The sequence below is a fragment of the Balaenoptera musculus genome, chromosome 7 (assembly GCF_009873245.2).
Source record: "Balaenoptera musculus isolate JJ_BM4_2016_0621 chromosome 7, mBalMus1.pri.v3, whole genome shotgun sequence".
Taxonomy (NCBI): domain Eukaryota; kingdom Metazoa; phylum Chordata; class Mammalia; order Artiodactyla; family Balaenopteridae; genus Balaenoptera; species Balaenoptera musculus.
In genome coordinates, this window is record NC_045791.1 from 106,740,375 (window position 1) to 106,754,152 (window position 13,778).

General features: G+C 52.0%; 1 protein-coding gene across 6 annotated transcripts in view; it reads left to right on the forward strand.

Annotated features, from left to right (window-relative positions):
* The window catches only part of DGKD (diacylglycerol kinase delta), a 111,332-nt gene that overhangs the window by 94,253 nt on the left and 3,301 nt on the right, over positions 1-13,778 (forward strand). For all 6 annotated transcript variants that reach the window (XM_036857114.1, XM_036857118.1, XM_036857117.1 and 3 more), the window contains 9 exons: positions 982-1,078; positions 1,220-1,327; positions 2,322-2,435; positions 3,426-3,560; positions 3,826-3,977; positions 4,962-5,073; positions 5,158-5,250; positions 6,175-6,294; positions 13,192-13,309. In XM_036857114.1, the coding sequence (XP_036713009.1) occupies positions 982-1,078; positions 1,220-1,327; positions 2,322-2,435; positions 3,426-3,560; positions 3,826-3,977; positions 4,962-5,073; positions 5,158-5,250; positions 6,175-6,294; positions 13,192-13,309 (1,049 nt within the window). The remainder of the gene's footprint in view (positions 1-981; positions 1,079-1,219; positions 1,328-2,321; positions 2,436-3,425; positions 3,561-3,825; positions 3,978-4,961; positions 5,074-5,157; positions 5,251-6,174; positions 6,295-13,191; positions 13,310-13,778) is intronic.

Below are 13,778 nucleotides of genomic sequence, written 5' to 3' on the forward strand. Positions count from 1 at the left end.
GGACCTTTCTCGGAAAACAAAATCAAGCATAAGAACTCAAAAACCTTGGAGCTCTGGGGCTCGAGTGTCGGAAAAGGCTCAGAGGTCCCCACGGGGCATCCCTGTTACACAGCGCATGATGGGAGCCCAAATCATTTGGAGATACCCCTGTTCGTCTGAATACAACTGAACAGGCATTCAAATGCGTATAATTTATCAGAGCAAAATAGGTGAGGAGCAAGGTCACATGTGATATGTTTTTAGAAACTTGGGGTCCTGGCATATAATCTTCCCTGGGTTTGTGTCTTTGAGAATGTCTGCTTAGAAAATGCCATTTCTACAAATCTACCCTTAAAAAGTAATTGGGAACTTTGGCAAAGAGGCGTTTACCAAGGGCCACTGCCACGTACGTTACAGAGCTCAGGGGTGGGAACAAGCAGAGACCCGTCGAAGGGGTTAATTCAGCGAGTGCTGGTGGGAAGTGCCCCGTTGTGGTCATTCGTGCTCAGGACACAGGGCAGTGCTCTCCGTGCAGGGCGAAGTGCACAGTTACTGCTATTTCAGCTGTAAATCAAGTTCCTAAGGAAGTGCACTGAAGCATTCATCATCAGTACTTACAGATGTGGGGATTGTGAATTCTCCTTTGTGCTTTTCTGCCCTTTCCAAATTATCTGTGGTAAGCATAATTTTATAGCTGGAAAAAAATTGTGATTTATACGTTCTTTTGTGAGGTTCTGTAACGTCTTACCTTTTTTACCTCTCAGGGTGTGATTACTTTCTTGGCAGTGTTACTCTTTAGCAGAATTTCTGGTCAGTGAATATATCTCTTCAGCCCATCTCGTGTGGACATGTGACAAGGGCATGTCCTCCTCATCTTAACGGTGTCGCTGCTGGGAGTGATTGCCCGATGTGACCCGTTTGTGATGAGGTGGCAGCAAGGGCCGTAGGTAGCTGTGTAGAGAAAGCTGAGACCCACGTCAGTCCTTTGCTTTCCGCCCCTAGGAGCCGAACCAAGAACATGATGTGGTATGGAGTCCTCGGCACCAGAGAGCTGCTGCACAGAACCTACAAGAACCTGGAGCAGAAGGTCCTGCTGGAGGTGAGCAGGCGGCCCCCTGCCGGCCCCGCTGCTGCCCCGGCGGCCCCTCGGCCTTAGCCCAGGGCGGAGTGCTGCGGGGAGGGAGCCCCCGGCTGAAGCCTGGATCTCTCTTCTCTCCTTTTATGCATTTCTACCGCTCAGTGTGACGGGCGACCCATCCCACTGCCCAGTCTCCAGGGAATTGCTGTCCTCAACATTCCCAGCTATGCTGGAGGGACCAACTTCTGGGGGGGCACCAAGGAGGACGATGTACGTACGGGGGTGCCGGGCGGCAGGGGCCTGAGCTCAGGGAAGGGGATGGGGGCGGGGTCACCCGAGAGGCGGCCCCTTCGGGAGCCGTGGTGGAGCCTCCCGCTCTGGGGGGGCTCCGTCAGTGAGGCGCAGGGACGGGTGCAGCGGGGCCCTTGTGCCGGCAGCGGGGACGCAGTGGAGAGCAAGGCAGGCAGGCCCAGCTCCCGCAACCTCGAAGAAGGGGTGCCAGGCAGGACAGGTGTGGTCGCAGGTGTGGCTTGGAATCCAGGCCCAGCTCTGGGAAGGCTCCTAGGAGGAGGGACATCTACACTGAGACCTGAGGGTGACTCGGGGTTGGACAGGTCAGGTGGGTACGGGGCAGGAGCAGGCGAGCGAGGCTGTTCCCAGCAGAGGGAACAGTGTGTGTGAAGGCTTGGCGGCCAGGCGGGGCCGGGTGCGGGAAGGAGGTTCTCTGATGGTGTGCATACTGGGCGGAGCACAGCGAGGTCAGAGCTCCCGCGGGGTCGTGTAAGCCAGGGAGGAGTTTGGAATTTATGCCAAGAACTCTGGGAGCATTGATAGGTTTTGACCAGGGGCCTGACTTCCTTCGTACATCATAGCTAATAAAAATAGTTAACACCAGCTGCACGCTGAGTGTGTGCTGGTCACTTCTCAGCACTGTGCCTGTGTTGACGGCCCTCATGAGGACCTGTGAGGAGCGTACCAGTGTTCGCCCCATTTGACAGATGAGGGAACCCAGCTAGAGAGACAGTAACTTGCCCAAGCTCCCACGCTAGTAAGTGGCAGGTCCAGGGTTTGATCTCAGGCAGCTGCTTTCAGGATCTGACGTGGAGACCCGTCAGCAAGTGTTCACCCCGTAGCTTCTCCTAGTAGTGGGCCTGTCTGGCTCTCACCAACGCAGCGGCCCCCGGAGTGAGAAGGATGCGCGTGGCAGGGGGGCATGTTCAGGGAAGCTGGGAGCAGAGGTCAGCTCTAAGGCCGGCCCTTCCAGACCTTTGCAGCCCCGTCATTCGATGACAAGATCTTGGAGGTGGTCGCGGTGTTCGGCAGCATGCAGATGGCCGTCTCCCGTGTCATAAAGCTGCAGCATCACCGAATCGCTCAGGTACCGGCCGGGGTCCTGGAGGCGGGAGGGACCTGGGTGGAGCTGTGGCTCACACACGTTTGGAGCGGCAGGCCTGGCCCAGAACCGCGCGCTCGAGATAATTGGGCCCCCCGGGGTGCAGAGCCCAGGAGAGTGGGCGCTTTTCCAGGATCGCCCCAGCCGCCTCCTGGTCCAGAGCCCGTCTCACCTGCCGTGTTTTCACAAATACTTTGGAAACTGGGGCTGGCTTGTACCCTCCCTGACTCACTCTGTGGGTACCACCTGTGTCCTGCCCACCCCTGCTGAGGTGGGGTGAGATGAGACGGGCCTGGCTGACCTTGGCCCCTGGGCCTGCAGCTCTTAGGAGCCACAGCCTGAGTCTGGGAACAGCGGCCAAGCGCGTGGCCTCACTTGGCTGCTCTGAGGCCCAGCTCGGGGGTGGCAGGGTGGGTTCCCCATCCTGTACTTCTGGCAATGGGTTGGGAAGGGTGTGTCTGTCGGTGGGGTTGGGGAGGGTGATGTTCTCGTGCACAGAGATGGGGAGCTCATGCTCCCCTGAACCCGAGTCCTTTCTGTCCCCACCATGGGCTGCTTGAATTTCACAATTTTAATTCCTTGGCAGTATTTTTTGTTGAAAAGAGGAGCACTTGTTGGGTGTTTGCTCTGTCCTGGGAGTGGCCCCACGTGCCCAGGGACCCAGCAGCTCTTGGTGGTCGTGTGTCCCCGCCCTGGGTCTGGTGCTGGTGTCTGAGCACCGAGTTCCCCGCACTGCGATCACGGAGGCGGTGCTGGGTGCAGGGCAGTGGGAGCGGGGTGGGGCAGACCGCCGGGCTCCATGAGCTGCGCCCCAGGCGGGGATGCTCTGACCCCAGAGGCTGGGGCGGGGTATGGTGTCGCCCCAGGGGTCAGCCGGCCGGGGCAGGGGTGCGTAGGGCAGGACGGTGCCTGTGGTGCCGACAGCACTTGAAGGCTCCCGGGTGCAGCTCGGTGACGGCTGTGATGTTTGCTCAGTGTCGCACGGTGAAGATCTCCATCCTGGGGGATGAGGGCGTACCTGTGCAGGTGGACGGAGAGGCCTGGATCCAGCCGCCAGGGTACATTCGGATTATCCACAAGAACCGGGCCCAGACGCTCACCAGGGACCGGGTAAGACGGACTGCCTGCGGCGCACATGTGCCCCTTCTAGGAGAAGACCTGGAGTTTTTAACGTTTTGTTCCAGGAATTTATTTATTTTTTTTGAAGATTAAGATTAAGTGAACAGGGCTCTAATTTCTAGGATCACTCCCTCTCCCCCCAGCGTTAAAAAGAATGTCTCCCTTTCTAGCCGGTTATCCCGCTCGTGTCCCAGCGGTGCTTGTGGTTAGATGTGTGCTCGCAGGAGAGAGTGTAACGCTGGCTCCCGCACCCTAGGCCTTTGAGAACACCCTGAAGTCCTGGGAGGACAAGCAGAAGTGTGAGCTGCCCCGCCCTCCGCCGTTCTCTCTGCACCCGGAGATCCTGTCCGCGGAGGAAGCCGACCAGATGGACCGGTTTGGGCGGGCAGCGGGGGCCCTCATCCACAGGTGGGCGCCACCTTCCCTCCGCGGTCCACTCCTCCGCCAGTGCGCCCGGGCCCCCTGATGTCATGGGGATGACCCAGGTCCGTGGCTGGGCCGCAGGCATTGAGATGCCCCTGCCGGATCTTATGTGCCGTCTGCCTCCTTCCCGAGGGCCCGGCCCGGGTTTCTGCTAACCCCGGGCTTTGGTATTTTCACTAACTGTCTTCCAGGGATTACTCGGGGTTTATGCAGGTGGAAGCTTCACACCACAGGCGTTTTCAGAGGCAGCTCATAGGTTTTACAGCCTATCCCGGATCTCTGAGGATAGTACCCCTCCTGCCTCCTTTACCCCCCAGAGAGCGGGTTTGCTCTTAAGAAGCAGACCTTGTAGTTATTTTGAAAAAACAAAAGCCAGCAGCCAAAGGCATTTCCTTCTCCTACGCAGCCTCCCAGAGCCACTGCGGACCTTCCAGCACGGTGGTCGCCGCTCTGCCCACTGTCCGTTCTCCCCACCCCCCGCTGTGTCCACCCACCTCGCTCCAGCATGGCCCTTCCGCCTGGTGACCTGGGCCCTCTCAGTGGCCACATCCGCTGACCCCCTTCAGCCGCTGTCTGGCTGTGTCTTTGCATTGTACCTCCCCTCCCTGCCTCACCTCTCCCTCCCGGGAGCCGTCGCAGGCCTGGTGCTCCTCCACGGCCCTGTCCAGCTTCTTCCTGGCTTTCTCCTCTGCCTCCTGCTACTTACCCGCTCGCTGTTTTACAAGGTGTAGGTCTCATTTTGGGCATTTACTTCCTTGGCTGAGTTTCTAGAAAAGTTTGGGATTTTGTTGTCAGATTTCCCATTTAAGGCCTCCTCTGCCACCGGTCAGGAAATGATTGGCCGTCACGGGTCATCATGGTCGAGTCATGGTCTTGTCGGCCCTCTGGGCCGAACCTGGGCTTGCGTTCCAGCGAGGTGACTCACAAGCTGCCGCTCTTTGGTCTGATGCGTGCCGTGTCTCCCTCTAGTATCCGGGAAATAGCACAGTCCCACCGAGACGTGGAGCAGGAGCTCGCCCACGCTGTCAACGCCAGCTCCAAGTCCATGGACCGAGTGTACGGCAGGCCCAGGACCACAGAGGTGCCTGCGCTTTTCCGGTCTTTCTCCTGTGGACCCCTTTCGCCCTCGGGCCGTCTCCATGGTGTCTGTTCTGGTTCCTCTCAGGGACTGAGCTGCAGCTTCGTGCTGGAGATGGTGAATAACGTCAGAGCTCTGCGCAGCGAGACGGAGCTGCTGCTGGCGGGGAAGCTGGCCCTGGTGAGCTGGGGGGCCGCTTGCTGTGCGCACAGAGGGCAGCCCGTCTCAGCCCAGGATCCCCGGCCTTGAGAATTCTAGGCCCCCCGTCGGAGGGGCCTCAGAGGCCATCTGAGCTGACGGTGTGGCGATGCTCAAACCCTCCGGCCCCATCTCGCCACGTCATCTCCAGGGTGTCCGAGACTGGCGGACGGGACCTCCTGTGTCGTAGACGGCGCTCTGCCCCAGACCCCCCAGGTGTGCGGCCACCGCCACGGCCAGGCTGGCCAGCCTTTTCCCCGCCCCCAGAGTCGGCCGCCCTTCCTCGCTCAGCCCTGCAAACCTGGCTGATGAGTCAGCCCTGCGGAGGCGTGCGGCTGGAGCTGGATTGAATCGCAGAAGCTAGCACAGGGCAGACCTGAGAGAGCGCCTGGCCAACCTCCTTGTTTTAAAAAACGAGGGTGTGGAAGGTCAAGGAGGCGAAGGCACTGGAGAACCCCCCTAAGAGTCCAGTTCCACACTCTCTGCTCTCATTCCAAAATACCGCGCTGTCCTGACACGCTCCAGCTGCTGCCTCCGCGGCCCCACCATGCTTCCTGCGCTCTGGTGCAGGCAGGCTGCTTCCCCGCTTCCGAGAGAGGGTCCCGAGGAAACCAGAGCAGATGACCCGTCAGCCCTGCTGGTGCGATTTTCAGACGAGCTTGGTCTGCCCCATCATTTACGAGAGGAGGGTTTAATTCTCTCACCCGACACTACTTACGAGGGGAGGTTCTGAGTTTGGCCCTTAAGTGGCGTTCTGTGACTCAGGTTCCTTGCAAGTTTTTAGAACACTCTCTGAGAGCAGCCCATCCCCTGGGGCAGACCTCCCGTCTGCGTGGGGCTCTGCCACAGCCCCAGCTCCTCCCTGCCGGTCACCAGCTGTGTCTCTTCCCTCCCTGCCTGGAGCAGCAGTTGGACCCCCCTCAGAAGGAGCGGCTCACGGCTGCCCTCGTCGAGATGGGCCAGCAGCTCAGGAAGCTGGCGGACACCCCCTGGCTGTGCCAGCCCGTGGAGCCTGGTGAGGAAGAGGTATGTGGGTCACAGGGCTTCAGCGCGGCGTCCCTGGACACAGGGGCGCTCCCTTCGGTGCCTGAACTCACGTGCTCTGTCCAGCTTTGGGATTAAGATGGTGTTGGTCCCGCAGCCCCTCATCTGGCCTCCCACGCTTCTCTTTTAAGATGCCTTCAAGGCACAGAGGTGAACTTCGGCAGGTAGGAAGGAATTGGGAATTGCTGTTAAGAATGACCCTTGGTGAGTGGGGCACAAGTTGCCCTTGGCAACAGAACTGCGGGGCTGTCCAGGACATAGGTGGAAAGAAGGCTGAGCCCAGCCCCACTATTTGCCCCCAGTGTGGAGGCACATCGGTTAGCTAAACAGCAACTTCTTGGGAGTTTGTTGTTGACAAGGGCAGAGTTGCTGTGTTCAACTCACAGTCACGCTTTTCTGTTGTGCGTATTTAGAGACCCCAGCTTGCGTAGGTCTTATAGCTGGGACAACAGATGGGATGCTGGGCATATGCGCCCTGGGGGTAATGTCTCCTGAAGCAGGAGAGGCAGGAAGAAGGCCCTGGAGAGGCGCTTGTTTGGTGGTTGGTTTTTGCAGGCAGCACCTGGAGAGAGGCAAACCCTAGATGGCCTTCCTCTCAAGGGTGGAACAGAGGTGGGCCAGGAGAAAAGTTCACCAGGTAAAGAACTGCTAGACACATTAGGCGCCCCTGCTGCCGGCTCGACTGTTAGGACCCATGGGCAGCAATAGGGCAAGTGGACAGGGGGCCGGCAGTCCAGAGCTCGTCTTGAATATGCAGGCGTTTGTTGACAAATGTGAACCCCGCATGGAAAACTGACTCAGAGGCCTTCCAGCCAAGAAACAAAACTCAGCAACTGAAGAATGAGGAAATTTTGGTTCAGAGGGCCAGGCCAAGCTCATCAAAATTTGTAGTTAATTATAAATATAAAAATTTCATTTAAAGAAAATTACTAAAATAATAATACGTAAAATATTCATCAAATGTAGCAGTAACCTAGGCCTGTGATTCCAGATTATGTTTTCAAAGCCTGTGAAGGGTGGGCAGTGCAGTGGGGAGACAGGGAAGAGGACATGGACAGGAGTGAGGACACATTAAATCCCTCCTCTTACGGTGGAGGAAGGTTAATGAAAGTTCTTGACTTTGATCATTAGAGAAAGGTAGAGTTAATTGTGTTTTAAAAACTTAAATGTAGTTTTAAAGGTAGCTTCTAGTAAAATTGAAAAGGTGTATGTCTTTTTGAATCACCACAAAAGACACAAGCAAAATGTAGCCTGTATCGTAAAAGAAAATAAAAGAAGTAGTAACGGTGGAGCTAACAGCATAAAAATAAGAAAATAGAAAATAATATAACTGCTCCTCTTAAAAGCAAATTATTCTTAGATTGTGTTAAAAAAAAAGAAATCTAACCAAATACTAGTCACAGAAGCCCAGTTTTCTCTTCCATACCCTCAATAAAAAATTGTGACCCAGAAAGATTAAAAATAAAACAATTTCAAGAAAACACAATAAAAAATCCAAAGTAACAATGTAAAAATAGAATTGCATACCTAAGGCAGTAAATGATAGAGGATCACTTTATATTGGTAAAAGATAATAACTGTATCATTATACTATATACTGTATAATTCTGAGATAAACTTACGATGGTTATAATAATGATAAAATCTTGTCCTAATACAGCATTTAAATGAGTTAAAGTATGTATTTCCCAATATGTGAGTTTTTTTCTAATACGTTTTTTGTTATTGATTTTTAACTTAATTTCACTGTGTTCAAAGGCAGTTGTTTGTATGTTACCAGTCTTCTGAAATCTGTTGAAACTTACTTAATGGCCCAAAAGGTGGTCAGTTTTTATAAATGTACCTTATATCCAGTTGTAATTATTTACGTCATTAAGTCCTTACTTTGTTTTTTATTTTTGTGTCTTCTTGATCTGTCAGTTACTGTTGAACTCTCTGACCGTGAATGTAGATGTCTCAGTTTATCCTTGCGGTTTTGTGTATATTTGCTGTATGTATTTTGAGGCTATGTTATTGAGTGCCTACAAGTTTTATCATTATATAAAGGCCTTTATTAATTCTTTTTGTTTTCAAGTCCACTTGTTTGGTATATTCTTTTTCATACTTTCACTTTCACGCTTTATTTGGAGTGTCGCTCTTATAAATAGCATTGCTAAATTTGGGGTTTTCAGTATAGTACTCTGTGTTTTGATTGGAGAGTTCAGTCTATTTACATTTATTATGATTATGATATTTAGATATATTTTTACCATATTTTGTGCTTTCTGTTTGTCCCATTTTTTTGTTTCTTTTCGTTTCTCCTTTTTGATTGATGAGTCTGTCCTTCTTCCCACACAATTCTGTTTGTCCCCTCTACTAGTTTGGAAATATGTACTCTGTTCTTTCAGTGATTACCCCCAAAATTTTAATCTTAATTTACATGCATAAAATATGTAAAGCTACAACTTCTTGAAATGATAGAAAGTGTCAGAAACCCAATTTTGTAGTGTGAGCTATCCCTATCAGTCCGTGATTAATCACGTAAAACAAACTGTCACAACATCTGAACAAAGCAAGTTGATAGAATACATATATGTAGAATATATATACAAGTATATATCATGCTTCTCTATAGAAAGAATTTTATACTCTGCAAGGAGGGGATATGCTTTCTTTTCTGTTGCCCATAGGACATTTTGAAAATCTGATCGTTTTCTAAACTAGGACTACTACTGATGGTATGAAACTCTCTGTTATCATTGTAGAAATTGAGAGGAAGAGTTTAGAAACTTTTAAGCACTTGAAAGGGAAACTTTCTTTATGTTGAAAATAATAAATTTTTTTTAATAAATTTATTTATTTATTCATTTATTTTTGGCCGCGTTGGGTCTTCGTTGCTGTGCGTGGGCTTTCTCTGGTTGCAGCGAGCGGGGGCTGCTCTTTGTTGTGGTGCGCGGGCTTCTCATCAGGGTGGCTTCTCTTGTTGCAGAGCATGGGCTCTAGGCCCGCACGGGCTTCAGTAGTTGTGGCACGTGGGCTCAGTAGTTGTGGCTCACGGGCTCTAGAGCGCAGGCTCAGTAGTTGTGGCACACGGGCTTAGTTGTTCCGCGGCATGTGGGATCTTCCCAGACCAGGGCTGGAACCTGTGTCCCCTGCGTTGGCAGGCGGATTCTTAACCACTGTGCCACCAGGGAAGTCCCAATAAAAAACTGAGGTTTGTATTTTGTATGCCTTTTGGGGGTTTCATTTTTCTAGTAATTTGTCTTACTTTCTTTCATTAAAGTACCAGTCCACTGTGGAATGGGAATTTTTAAAGCTGGTTCTTTTCCAGGGGTAGTTTGAGCAGCACAGCTCTCGGCCACAAGGAAACCTCAGACACTAACTCAGAACAGAAATTGTGCCAACTGTAAACCATGTCCCCTGTGCTCCCAGTGTGCTGCTCTGCGCAGGTGGGTAGCTTCTACCTCCATGCAGATTCTTCAGTGAAGACAGGGAGGGCAACGATTTTCTTCAGTTCGTGGGCAGGGTAGCAGCTGCTGCGGTGGGAGGCTCACAGCCTGGTGCCCAGTTGCAGGGTAACCAAGCACCTCAGTTTATTTGGGACTGTCAGGTCTTAGTACTAAAAGCCCATGCCACAGGGATTGTGTGGCTCTAAAGCTTTAAGCCTAAAAGTGTTTTCAGAACAACTATCACCAAATGCCATGCAGCCACCATGGAAACAAACACAGAGCACCACGAGTCCTCCCTGGATGGCTGACCTGAATGCTGCCTGCCTCATGAACCCTCTAAGCCACGTCTAGAGTGGCCCTGGTTTCCAGGGTTCCTAGATGTGGGCTGCTGAGACGGAGCAGATGTTAGTTCTTGCAGTAGTAGGTGGGGAATAGTACCGATGGCACCTGAGGTGTAGTTGCAAAACCAGAAACCCTCTGGAGCCAGCTGGGGTGGTGTTACTGCAGGCATTCACCCGACGGGGCCTGAGGCCAGAAACCGAGGGCCAGGGGTCCCGGGAGTGAAGGGAAAACCACGCTGGCTCCTGGGCTCCTGGCTTCTCCAGCCAACTCCGCTGGTGCCTTCCAGCTCAGTGCTGCCACCCTCTGGGACTCTGGCTCGTCCCCCCCATGCAAGGGACCAGGAGGAGGTGAAGTGTGAAGGGCAAAGGGAACCTTGGAGGGGGAGGCACCATATTTCTACTGGCATAAAAATAGGAAAATCATTTATTTGAAAGGAAAAAAAGTGATAGGTCTTTGAGCTGGTTCTTTGAAAGGAAAGTAAAAAAAAACCATCCTCTGGCACGTGTAATCCGGGGTGGGGGGGAAATGAACAAAATGAAGTGATAAGGGGAATATAACAACAGATATGAGAATTAATCAAGTTATAGCATATACAAAGAAATGACAATGAATCTTACAATCTTGATGAAACTGTTGATTTTTCAGAAAAAATTTAAATTACACAAATTGAAATCTCAAGATATTTTAAAAGGAATAGTCACAGAACAACTTGAAAAAATAAATTTTACTTCCAAAGGGAAAATGTCACGGAATATATAATTTCCATATATAAGAAAGTGTCAAAGCTGGAAAAAGATGGACATTGTCCCAGTTCATTTTTTAAAATTGTGGTAGAAAAACACAATTTACCATCTTTGTCATTTTTAAGTGTATAGTTCAAGTAGTGTTGAGTATATTCACATTGTTAGGAAACAGATCTCCAGAACTTTAAACATTTCATTTTTAAAAAACCAGCACATTGGATTCCAGACTTCAGTATTATCAGTAGATCCCTTTAAGTTATTTCTTTAAATCAAATAGTTGATGAAAGAAGTTCTTTATAAAAGAATTCTAGCTGGAGCGTGTAGGATTAAAGCGCCATTTTGCGTCCCTGGGGACACGAGATTGATGGAATTAGCAGCTCTGGACCACCCGGGGAGTGGGGAGGTAGGGAGAGACCCATCAGAGCCAGAGCGCGAGTTGTCCTGCAGGGCAGATGCCTGGTCTCTCTACAGGTGACCCTGAGGAGGAGAGACTGAGCCACGAGAGTTGGGTGTCCCCTGTGAACCCCGTCAGGGTCCTGATTCAAAGGTTTGCTCCAAAGGTTTATCCACACATATCCAGCTGTGAGGATAGACCTTTGGAGCAGTTGGGGAGATCTGATACAAATGGATTCATGAGAGCCAAATGAATTCTTGTTAGTGGTATCAGGTGTGATAAGGTGCCAGAGTATGTTTTCAAAAGAGTATTCTTAGAGTTGCATACTGAAGTACTTATGGGTGGAGTAATTTGATGTCTGAAATCTGCTTTTAAAAGGCCGAGGAGATTAAATAAGATAACAGGTCGATAATCAGCCACATTCTACTAGTCTCCCCGTCTTACCAGTGGAAGAAAATATGCATATTGAAAAAGTTAGAAGTAAATTTACAGCTCATGTTTGCATTGAAGAAAGAAGTTGTAGAGTCAGGAATCGGATTTTGTGCGGATTCTGGAGAGTACCTGCCTCACACATGGCCGCCCCTCCTGCAGGCGGCGCTGAGGGGCGAGGGGCTGCTCGTCTTGGGGCAGGAGAGCCCGTGACTGTGGTGACCGCCCGGGAGGTAGAGTTCTTGCGTGGAGCAGCTGTGCTAGAATGGGTGCTTGATAGTTTTGCCAAGAATAAAGACATCTGTAAAAACAAGTTTCTTCAGTACGCACAGTCATTGACTAGAAAATGTCATTGTAAGAGGTCTCTTTCCACGAAGATGACCGTGCAGCGGCGTGATGAAGATGCAGGGTCACGACAGACGGGGTGTGGAGATGCTTAGTATTTCCAGGCTCTAGGTTGGGTGCAATCCCAGTGAAAATGCCGGTGGAGTTTTTTTAGTGCGACCCGATGTCCCCGTCAGATCTGAAAGTGTGTCATAAAGCTGCGCAGTCCTAACTGTGCCGGTCGCCGTGGGGATGTAGGTAGACAGGGCCCAGGGGCAGAATCCAGGCCGGCGGGGCCAGGAAGAAAGTGGCACACCTGAAAAATAAGGAAATTACGCTTTCTTTATTTGTGAATAGGTTTATACACATTATCAGAACAGGTACGTGTTTGTGTGTGCACAGAATGCTTTACTGGCGGAGACCCCTGCCCTAGCTTCTGTGAGAATCAACAGAGAAGGTCCACAGACCCGTGGGGAAGGGGCAGTGATGGCTCCGCCGTGCCCTGGACTGCTCTGTGGGGAGGTGGCCACCAACCAGGGACCCTGTCCCCGTGTCCCTCTTCCCCCCTCTTCCCCCCTCTTCCCCCCTCTTCCCCCCCTTCCTCCCTCTTACCCCCTCTTCCCCCCTCTTCCCCCCTCTTCCCCCCTCTTCCTCCCTCCTCCCCCCTCTTCCCCCCTCTTCCCCCCTCTCCCCCCCCTTCCTCCCTCTTCCCCCCTCTTCCCCCCTCTTCCCCCCTCTTCCCCCCTCTTCCCCCCTCTTCCCCCCTCTTCCCCCCTCTTCCTCCCTTCCCTCCTTGATTCTGCCTCAGGGAGCAGATCGCGAGGAAACAGTGCAAAGTGCAGGAAAAGCTTTATTTAGAAAGATACTCGTGATACTGATAGTCAAAGCCCGCCAGTGCAACGCTGGAAGAGTGGCTAATAACTTACCAATCTTGATATAATGGTCCTGATAAATAATATAGAGAGAGCTTTCTAGTCACATGAGAAGTAAACACTATAAAATGAAAAAAATAGAATATGAAAATAGATACTTACCACTGTGAAACCGCTTTTTAAAGGCATTAAAAATCAGCAATAAAGACTAAAAGTCAAGGAAAAGCCCGGGAATAAGAGTATCAGGAACGACGTGTCTTCCTAGCTCCGTGCCTGTGTGGTCGAGGGGTGGCTGAGGTCTTGGTGAACCGGGGTCTGACTCTCACCGTTTCTCGTTTGCCCCACAGAACGTGATGCTGGATCTTTCCAAGCGCAGCCGCAGCGGTAAATTCCGCCTGGTGACCAAGTTTAAGAAGGAGAAGAATAACAAGAACAGAGAAGCTCGCAGCAGCCTGGGAGCCCCGGGTACCTGCCCTCTCCTGTTCTCCTGGCCGCCCGGGCTGTGCGGGGCCCAGGCTCTGCTTTCTCCCTGGCCTCGTGCTCGTCCCCGTCGTCCCGGGGCCACGGCCTCCGGTCATGCCCTGCGCCGACTCATCTGTGGCTACAGAACCGCACCCCGGCTTTCCCGCTCCACGTGGGAGGCTCACCGGTGTCACGCCCTGCCCTGAACTTGCTCCCGGTGCAGATTCTGGGTGACAGACAGGCCACCGAGCCGCCTGCCTGCGCTAGATTGGGGCGCGAGGTGGGGAGGAGACAGCAGAGGTGACAAGACAGAGACACAGCTCACACTCTGGCCACACGTTGGCCCCCTGTGCCTGCTTCCTCTGCGGGGCTGCTCGTCCCCCATTAATCAGTTCATTGATCAAGGCCCCTGCGCCGGGAACCTGGGCTGCCAGTGGCCCTGGGCCGTGAAATCAATAGAAAATGGCACTAA